Below are 10,599 nucleotides of genomic sequence, written 5' to 3'. Positions count from 1 at the left end.
GGAATGTAAGCCCGTAAGAGCAGACTTCAGGGATGTATATCCATTCCCAGGAACTAGCACAGCGTGTGACACGTAGTAGGTCTTAGTATTTCTTTGGCGGAATAAATGGATTATGAGTGAATGAATGAATGAGTGAATGCTTTCCCTGACACCTTAATGCCCCAAAACAAACCTTCTGGGGCTCAAGAGCATCTGGCGTGGGTTCAAATTCTGACTCAGCCACTTAACAGCTAAGTTTAGATAAATCGCTGAACCGCCCCCCCCAGTTTCATTTTTCGCATTAATCCCGACTTGCTAGAGATATTGTGAGGATCCAACTAGATAGGAAAATGGCCGAAGCGAAACATTTTTTTTTAAGCTTTCTTTTCTTCTGTATCCTTCACAATCGCGTCCTCCCAAGTCTGATCAACCTTGGGGAGGGACACGCAGGTTGCTGGGCCCTCCCGCACGCAAATCATGTCTCCTTCCTCCGAAAAGGCAGGAAAAAAATCTTCCCGGCAACGGGTCGCGCGGTCGGCGGAGCGGGCGTCAGCGGCGGCGTCTGCGCACGCGTGTGCGCCTGCGCAGAAGGGCCAGGGGACGGGTGGGGGGGGTGAAGAAGGGGCCGGCCTTCCAGCGACAGCGACGCAAGATGGCAGCCACCACGGGCTCGGGTGAGCTGGGGCGCCGGGCCGGCCGGCCAAGGGGGCGCGGGCTTGGGCCGGAGACCGAGGACCCGCAAAGGTCCTTGCAGCGGGACCAGGGCCTCTGCGCTGCATCTGTTCGCTTGGCTCCGCGGTGGCGTCCCGGGCGGCCTGAGTAGGGAGGAGGAGCAGGCGGTGGCCGGAAGCACGGGCGGGGGCCGGAGGGGCCTGTGGGCGGCGCGGCGGGGCCCACAGGCTCCCCTGGGCGGTGTGAGGGCCCCGCTGAGAGGAAGGACTGGGCCTCAAGGCACTGAGGAGGGGCCGGAGCTAGCGAGGGGCGAGCCTGGAGGCACTCCTGAGGAGACCGAGGCTGGGGGCTTGGGGTAGTTCAAGAGGTCTCTTAGGGGATAAGAAGGCTCCCCAAAACGGATGAGAGTTCTTTACTGAGTGCTAGAAGTCCGAGCCAGGGGGGAGCCTCGGGATGTCCGTTTGGCGGGGACTTCAGAGAACCCCTTAGGATGGATGGGAGAAGAAAACGGGATCTCAAGGGGTGACCGAGGATCCTCCATTGGTTAAGGGGACGGCTCCAGCGTTAGTTTGGGGGATGGGGTTAGCTGAAGAAATCTCTATGCTGATTGGAAAGGGGGCATCTTGGGGTGGCAGTTTTTGGGGAAGGGGATAAGTGAGAAGGGAAAAACGATCTCTTGTATTCCAAAGGGAGATGACCCCGTCATTATCAGGCTTTATTTGAAGAGACATGTTAGGTTTTAGGAGGCAAGATCTGAGTGGGGTGGTGGTGGAAGCTTTCGATATTAGGTAAAGAACAGGTAAATTGGGAGCCCTGAAGGTGTCTGTCTGGGGCGGGAGGGTCAACTGATGGAAGCCGTGCAGTGGGGGAGAGTGGGAAAAAGTCCTGTTTCAGAGATGTTTCTTTTAGAGAAGAAAAATAGCCTCTGTTGGGTGAGGAAAGCATAACCTAGAAGTGTCTTTTAAGGAGCTTGTCACTTCCTAGCATTCCTTTGGATATTGGTAAAAGATATGTGGGTTCAGCTCGGAAGTTCCCCATTGAGTGGATGGGCATGGGGAGAGGAACAAATGAAATGAGAACTCTGGATGACTTTGGGCAGGAAAGCTGAGCAAACCCCCATCTCCAGGATTCAGAAGACGGAATAAGGGAGCTATACTTTGCGGGAGGGGAGTTCCTTCAGTCCCTTGTAGGTTAAGGGAAGCAGCATTTATTTTGAGACTTGATTCCTTGTTCTGCACTCCTAAGATGGGCCAGAGGATCAAATCCTGAAGGGTCTGTTTCAGAGTTAACATTCCACAAATGGGCATCAGGAGATGGACTTAGATGGCCTTCTTGAGGGGGTGGGGTAAAGATTCGCTGGGAGAGGTCCCCCAGAGGGGCTGATAAGGCAAGAGAGATTCTGGAAGTGCAAGTTTTGGGGGAAGACTGAGTGTCCCCCTTATGGTGAGGAGGCTGTACCCTGAGATACCTCACAGTGATGTTGGCCAAGGAAGTCCTCATGGATAGGGTGACAATGGGTGACCTCTGATGAAGGAAGCAAACAGGGCCACCAGCCTGGGTACTGAAATCCTCTGGCTAGTTAAGGCCATAGCATCAGCACTGTTAGGAGAGGCTTGGTGACCTAAAGGGAACAGGGTGAGGGGAGTCTATCTTTGCAGGATGTTGCTCCTGCAGTATCCCAAGGAGCCAGCCTTATCTGTTACAGTGGCAATAGAATTGGCTGTAGGGGATCAGACTAAAGTGACCTATCACAAGCTGCCTTTTATACTTAAAGCAGTGGGGTCCCCCACGAGGGATAGAGGAGACCACACATCCTTTTCCTAGGTTTTGGTCTTAGCTGGAATAGTGCTGAGTCAATTCATTTTTTAAGATACTGCCACAGAAGAGAGAGGCTGAGTCAGGCCAGACTGCTGTGGGAAACTTCTCCCGATAACAGCACCCCCGTCAGGTTGCTTTGAAGTGGGGGGTACAGTGTGCCTGTCACAGCCAGCATTATGGTCATATTGCACATCAGCCCTGTTTGCAGTCACTTGAGATTGGCTGCCTACAATCTGTTGTAGCAGCTACTTAATTCTAACTTCTTGAAGCCCTGCCAATTGATGAGTGCTTCATAAATGCTAATGTAGTCAGATAAAACGTCATCAGCTGCTGTCTAGTGTCAAGAGCACTTGGCATGGTTCAGGTAACATAGAACGGGCTTTAAGTTGCTCCAAATAGTGGGCTTCCCAAAAGTCCTTTGTCTGTTTATTCAATAGATATTTATTGAAGGCCTGTTATGTCCCATGGCGAATAGTGGACAAGATGGACATAGCCCCTATCCTTGAAGAGCTTCCAGTCTAGTCAGGAGGAAAGCCATTAAAGGAGTAAATAATTAAGCCAATTTCCGACAGCAGTAGTGCTACGAAGGAAATTGTGTGATGTGAGTTAGAGTGTGTGCAGTGGTGATCAGGGAAGGCTTCTCTGAGAAGATGATGGTATTTGAACTGATATAAATGATGGAAGGAGCCAAGCCTGCAGTGTGTATCATAGGCAGGGTGGGTAGGGACAGTGAGTGCAAAGGCCTTGTGGCAGGACCAAGCGTGGTATGTTGAAAGAACAAATTAAAGTCCTTACTGTGCATGAAAGGCTTGTTAAGGAGATGAGTTGGGGAGATACGGCTTTGGATTTTATTCAGTGTGGAGGGAAGCCATCAAAGTGGCTGGTATGAAGTAGGCATTTGGTAAATATTGAATGAATGAGTCTGAAAATGACGGGAATGACGGGGTGCCTGGCTAGCTCAGTTGGTAGAGCATGCGACTCTCAAACTCAGGTTTGTAAGTACAAGCCCCACGTTCGGCATGGAGCCTACTTAAAAAAAAGAAAAGAAAAAGAGGGGAATGACAAGATTTGACCTGTGCCCCTATGTAGTGAAGGAGTGCAGATTACTGAGAGTCGAAGCTGAAGGGCCTTAAGTGGGTTAAATCGAAATGAATGTTCAAGCCTCTGCTTTCTAACCCTGAGAAGTCTTTCAGGTTGGTCAGGGGCCCTGAAGCCTTCCTTGGTCAGGTTTAGAACACGCCACTTGATTAATCTGTGCCTCTAGTTGCCAGGAAACAGCTCTGAAGTCCTTGAGTTCCTGTAAAGGGCTGGCCTTCGTTGTTGTTTTGTTTGTTTGTTTGTTTTTTTAATGGTCACCACTGCTTTCAACACTTGGGTGCAACACCTTGCCACCTCCCTTGGTTCTGCAGTGTGTGAATTCTGCATAGATCCTAGAGGGTGGCCTCTGAGAAGCCCACGAGAATCCCTCAGGATGCCGGTGCTGTGACAGGTGACTTCCTCCTGTCTTGGCCAGGATTGCAGGACCTCAAGTCCTTGGTTGCCAGGTCCTTCCTCTCACCCAGCATCCCACAGGCTTTCCTGACAGTTAACCAGAGACCTGAGTGCCAGAAGCATAAGCCCTGGCTGGGCCTGATTTTAAATTTGCGTTCACTGGAGTGGCCTCCTGTACACATTCGGCATATGCAAATTTAACCATATGGGCAGTGGAGGTTAAGTAGTCTTCCATTCCATTCAAGGGTGTTCCCAGAGAGCTGGAGATGGGAGATGAGAACCTGTAGTCTGTGAAGTTGGTCTTGTTCCTGTGTGTCTCACCCTGTGAGTGTCTTGTTGTGCTGATTGTAGCCAGCTGCCTTTTGTACAACGTGGGCCCTCCGTTCCAGAGAACTGCCTCATGTACTTAGTGCTCAGCTGGAACAGTCTGCTCCAGTGATGGAGGTTGGTCCAGTACCACCTATTGCCCTCTTCAAGGATTCCCAAGGTTAATTTTGATGATTATGATTTTCCCCTTTGTGGTAACTTGCAAACCATGCTTTTCACTCCACCACATTCTCTTTCTCCCTCCCCTTCACTCTCACCTGAATTGTAGCTACAATACTTTGATAAAAGTGGAATACAACATGTGAAGTCAGGAATCCTCTGTTAAATTCCGAAAGGCCCAGTGAAGTACAGAGCAGTATATTTGGTGAAGTAAACATTTAACACTCTAAAACACTTTGGAGTTTTCCAGGTAATTTGACTTACCTGTTACGTCATCTCCTCCAACTCTCCACAGCCCAGTGAGCTAACCAGAGGAAGTTTTACTGAGGGAGAAGGGTGGCTGAGTGGTGGCACTCAGACTAGAGCCCAGGGGGTTTGGCTCCGCCTCCCTCTCCAGCCTGCTCCAGTATCTTAGGAAAGAAATGGAAAGGCATGGATTTTTGGCATATGCTCTTCCTAGGTATTGGAGTGTTTAATCACGTGAGAGAAAGGGCTTTAATGAGAGGGATCTGCCAGCTGTAGCAGGGACTCTTTTTATAGCAGTCCAGGCCACTGTTTGTCTCATTCTGGGTAACCTGCTGTCCAGTGACAGTGAAGTCCTTTTTTTTTTTTTAAGATTTTATTTATTTATTTGACAGAGACACAGCGAGAGAGGGAACACAAGCAGGGGGAGTGGGAGAGGAAGAAGCAGGCTTCCCGCGGAGCAGGGAGCCTGATGCAGGGCTCCATCCAGGATCCTGGGATCATGACCTGAGCCAAAGGCAGATGCTTAACGACTGCGCCACCCAGGCGCCCAGTGAAGTTCATTTTTAAGGAAGCTCAATACTCGCTGGGCTTGGGGCTTCTCGTGTCATTTACAAAGTAGGGCCTTGTCTTCATTTACATGCAAGTCCTTAAGACTTTTTTTTTTTTTTTTAAGAGGGTGGGGAAGGGCAGAGGGAGAGAAAGAATCCTAAGCAGACTCCACACCCAGCACAGAGCCTGACGTGGGCTTGATCTCACAACCTCGAGATCATGACATGAGCTGAAATCAAGAGTCAGATACCCAGCTGACTGAGCCACCCAGGCACCCCCAGACTTCTTTTTAAAGTGCACTTCTAGGGCCTACTATGTACTAGTCAGTGTATTAAATTGAGTCATATTAAATGATCTTACTCCGCACAGCAGTCCTTCGAGACAGGCATCTGTCGTGAAGGTGAGAAACAGGCGCAGATCCAGTGACTTGTGGAGCTAGGGTGCAGAATAGTTCTGCTCCAGGGCATGTGCTCTTGGCCACATTATCATTCTTCCAGCCCCCAATGCTAGGCATCTCTCCAGCTAGGCATCTCACATTTCTTCAGTCTCTGGCAGGTCTTTTGACATTTCTGACTTGGCCAATTAGTTCTTTCACGGTGGATAGTCAGGGCCCTCGGGTAGGGTCCTTTCCTCATCCTCACATCCACCCATCACAAGTCCAGTAGGTATAACCCAACAAGAGGTGCTAAATCCTCTTCTCCATCTCCACTGTTGTCATTCCTGCCGGACCAGAACCATCTCTCGTCTGAAAGACTGCAGAAGCCAGCTTCCAGTTTTACCCTTTTCCAGTTCGTTCTCTAGAGGAAGCACAATGATCTTTTGCAGACTGAGAACAGAAACTGCCACTCCACTGCAGAAAGCCCTTAGAATGAAATCTCCTTGCACTTTGAATCAAATCATTCTCTTTTCTGGGGCCCAGAAGGCCCTCCGTGGTCTTGGTCCTGCCCGCCCCCTAACCTCACGTGGTATCACGCACACCTCTGCTCCTGCTCTAACCCCTTCGGGAATGATCTGCCTCCCGTTTTTCAGGTCTCTGCTCTGCAGAGAGGACATCCCTGACCACCCCATTCAGTATAGTCTTCTCAGTCATTATTACGTCTCTTTTCTGTTCTCTTCTAAAGCGCTCACCTTCTCTGAAGTTTTCTTATTTGCTTTCTTGCATATTTTCTGTGCTTTTCCACGAAGGCAGGATTCTTTCGTGTTCTCCACTGTTATGTCGTAGCACCCTGCTCAGTCCCTAACATAGTTGGTGCTCGGTAAATATTTGTTGACTGTCTCACCTTGATGTAGCCAGATATATAAATTTGACATATTTGGAGAAACAATGTGTCTGATAAGGCAGAAGCAAAAGTGACTCTTCAGCTTTTCAAAAAGGAAAGCTCTTATCCTGATTGGTTGGTATTTCTAGAGGGACTTTAGCTAGACTTAACTCTGTCCTCTCCTTCCCTAACTGTCCTGATACCCACATCTTACTCTTTGTCTCCACCCATCAGAGGAAATCTGATCCTTGTCCTTGGTCACCCTAGTGTCAGAGAAACCCAATGTCTCACATTTTGTCATCAGCTCTTGTTGTCCCATCATCTGGACTGTAAAGACAGATTGCCACTGTTTCTTCCCCTAGATCAGCAGCTCTTAAACTAGTGTCCAGATTCCAGGATTGCTTGTTCAATTGCTGGCCTCCACCCTTAGAGTTCCAGAGTAAGTAGTTCTGTAGTGTGTTCTGGTGTTCTGGGATGGGGCCTGTGAATTTACATTTCTAGTAAGTTCCCATGTGTATGCTGTAGATCTGTGGACCATCCTTGGAGGATGATTGCTGTAGAGGAGAGAACAGTTCTGCTCCTCTGGGCAGGCACAGCCAGACTGCACTTGCCAGTTGCTCAGAAATAAAAGTTACCTGCCCCTGACTTTATATCTGCTTTTCAGGAACATTGAAGCTGGTGCATCACCATCCAGGTCTCCTTATTTTCCAAAAACGGGAGTAGCACCAGACTCCTAGTTTATTGAGTTCACTGTCTTCCTTAAGTGGGCAACCAAACCAGTTTTAACTGGCAACTTTCTTCTCAGGAGAAAACCTCTGAGGCTCAGCCAGGCCAGGGTTTTCCAGGATTGGTGCGCTCTAGTAGCTGCTGCTTTGTAGCCATGACTTTCCCAAAAGGTGTTTTAAAGGGCGTCCCATCCATTTTGTACCACAAATACTTTAATATGTTGCTGTGTTTCGGATTACTGCATTAAATGTTTTACTATGACATGGTATAAAACCCTGTCCGATACTCATGCCTTTTCAACCTGGTTGTCATATTTTTTCGGTAATATCCTGCAGCTGCTGACTTTTCAGTTTATATTTAGCCAGAAGAAAAACTGGCTGACTTTTGATACTGACACCGATCCAGGAAAAATCTTTCTGGAAAGAATTCTGAAGTAACAGGACAAATATTTTCTTTTAAAAAATCTTGGACTACTGTGATATTTTAGCACCTTGGTGAAGTTATCTTAACATTTTCATAGTTAACTTTTTAATAGTTTATTAAGATTAGCAGGAGTTCATTTTTACATCCTCTGTATTGTCCCTTGAAGCTGCTTCTCCAGCTGCCTTTTGGTGTCAGATTCACACACAAATATTAGGAATCTTAAAATTGAGGTTGATTCAGTGGATTAAAGTGCCATAGGGATTACATTGGAGTATTCGTAAGTTTTTCTGACTTGTTATGTTTCTGTTCTTTGGCATGTGTGGATTTAATTTTTAAATATATTCACTGAAATCTTTTGTTAATATTAATGTATCATGATTTTAAGCTTATGCTTTCCGTTCAGGTGGGATGATGTCCTAACTTGTGACTGATACAAGGTCTATAGGATCTCTGAACTCCACTAATGTATATTTTTTAAAGATTTTATTTTTAATCTCTACACCCAATGTGGGGCTCAAATTTACAACCCCGAGATCAAGAGTCTCACACACTCCACCTACTGAGCCAGCCAGGCACCTGAACTCCACCAATATTTGGATTTGTGTCCCTGTATAGACCCTGAAGTTCTAGCACTAGGATGTAGTCAGGCCATTTGGAGTTAAATGCGCTTGCTTTGTAGGAAATATTGATGTATTAACTTTGTTTTTTTGGGTTTTTTTTTTTTATTTGAGAGAGAGAATGAGAAAGAGAGAGCACGAGAGGGGGGAGGGTCAGAGGGAGAAGCAGACTCCCCGCTGAGCAGGGAGCCCGATGCGGGACTCGATCCCGGGACTCCAGGATCATGACCTGAGCCAAAGGCAGTCGCTTAACCAACTGAGCCACCCAGGCGCCCGATGTATTAACTTTGTATACAGTTCCTAAACAGCGTAGAATATCAGTAACATGCTTTCATATATATTTTGTAAAACAAAGGTCATCTTGTAGTGAAGAATCCTTTGGCTTGTGTGATTTGAGTAAAAAACCAGTTTTCCGTCATTTAAAAAAAAATGTAGGTTTCTCTAAAAGTCCCTATCATACTTGATTAAAAAAATAAGACTGGTTATCAATTTTTAATGATCTCAAAATAAAAGACATTAGGTTTCTCAGTTACATGGTATCAGCGTTCAGTGTTTTGGCCACAGTAGACCATGTTAAGAGTTTATAGTAGGAAAGGAAGAGCTAGTGCTGTGTCTCCTGTCAGGAAACATTTATTGAGCACCACTGTATGCCAGGTAACACACCACATTCTGGGGAGGCAGGATTGAATGAGTCACAACTCTAGCTCGAGAAGCTTCAAGAGTGAGTCAGACGATAAAAAGGAAAGAAAATAAAATGCAAAGAAAAAGAAAAGGTCCAGCACAGACATTGGGTGAGGGTAAAGGGATGTGGGGGAGGAGCACTCTGAGAAGACCTCTGTAGACTGCGTGGCTTCCAAATTAAGACTTCTACTTCTTCTCAAGATCATTCCGAATTCAGTGTATAACTTTCCTTCAGCTACTTAAAATCCATACTTTGATAATCTTTCTAATATTAAGGCTTTCTTTTAATAGTGCTATGAATGTTTCCATGCTATATTTTCAGAAATAAACCAGAGTTAGAATTTTGTGACATGGAGCATTATTCGTTCTGAAATAGGATCCCTCGCTAACACCCAGCCACCCATTCAGTCAACAAGCATTTGAGCACATACTCTGGCAAAGCAACCCTTGAGGGGTTGAAGATTTAGCAGTGAACAAGAGATGAAGTTTTACTCTCACAGAGCTTATTTATGTTCAGATGGGAGAGACAGTAAACAGCTAATGAATTAGAAATGAATATATTTAAAATGTCAAGTGGTAACCAATGCTGTGAAGAAAAACAAAGCAAGATAAGGGAATGGGAAGTTCAACCTTAGTGAGGAATAAGAGAGCCAGCCTACCAGCCATTCAGAGAATCCCAGGGTGAGGCAGAAAGTGAAGTTGCCAGTTCCTTCAGGAACTGAAAGAAGGTGGGTATGGCTGAAGGAGGACAGGGAGCAAAGGAGTGGGTGGCAGGGAATGCTGGAGACACAGGTGGTGCTCAGGAGGCACCCTAAGGAGTCAGGTGTGTGCTGGGCCCGGAGAGGGCTGGGAGAGTGACAGGAGCGAACTTACTTTAAAAAGCTCACCGTGGAGACTAGACTGTAGGTGTAGGACAGTAGGCTGAGCAACCCGTGGGGATGCTGAGGGAGCACGGACGACAGGGATCACAGTGGACATAGCAAAAATGACCATATTTGGAATATATTTGGAAATGGACTGAGTATGGGGTGTAAGGGAAAGATTTCTCATCTTGACTCCAAGATATTTGGCCAGAGGAATCTGGTAAATGTTTGTGCCATATACTGAGACTGGGGAGTGGGTGGTTTTGGTAGGTTTTTTTTTTTTTTTTTTTTTTTTGAGGAATACAAGGGAGTTCTGTTTGGAAGTGTTTTAAGTTGGAGAGGCCTCATAGGCCTCTAAACTGAGATGTCAGGGAGGCAGTTAATTGGAAATGTAAATTGTAAAGTCACTACCAGCCTCCTAGGTCTGGGTAAAATCGCTTGGGGATGGGGGAGTAGAATAGACAGAAAAGGGAAGGTGTGCGGACTGTGCCCTGAGGCCAGGCAGTCAATATTTGGAGGTCAGGGAGGGGAGGCCAAGGACCCAGTGAGGTAAGAAGAGAACCTGAGGCTCAGGGAAGCCCCTGGAGTTGCCACTGGAGTTCTGGAGTGGGGGCTGAAATCTGCCCCAGGATTTGGCCTAGAGAGTGCCCCTGGTGCCCCTGGCCAGAGCTGTTTTGATGCGTGACTAGACAGAAAGGCTGATTAGGATAGGTGCAGGTAAGGTGGAGAATGACAGCCAAGGCGTCTAGACAACCCCTTTGAGGTTTTTTTGCTAAGAAGGAACAAAGA

At 47.1% G+C, this 10,599-nt stretch overlaps 1 protein-coding gene across 1 annotated transcript in view; it reads left to right on the top strand.

The window, feature by feature from the left end:
* Window positions 1–602: 602 nt before the first annotated feature.
* The window catches only part of UBE2V1 (ubiquitin conjugating enzyme E2 V1), a 31,265-nt gene continuing 21,268 nt past the window's right edge, over window positions 603–10,599 (top strand). Inside the window, exon 1 of the mRNA XM_035025392.1 lies at window positions 603–653. Within this exon, the coding sequence (XP_034881283.1) occupies window positions 632–653 (22 nt within the window). The 5' untranslated portion in view covers window positions 603–631. The remainder of the gene's footprint in view (window positions 654–10,599) is intronic.

Source organism: Mirounga leonina, unplaced genomic scaffold (assembly GCF_011800145.1).
Source record: "Mirounga leonina isolate KUSES-001 unplaced genomic scaffold, KU_Mleo_1.0 Mir_195, whole genome shotgun sequence".
In the NCBI taxonomy this organism is placed as follows: Eukaryota; Metazoa; Chordata; class Mammalia; order Carnivora; family Phocidae; genus Mirounga; species Mirounga leonina.
Note: the sequence above shows the minus strand (reverse complement) of the source record. Positions and strands in the feature narration are given on the sequence as shown.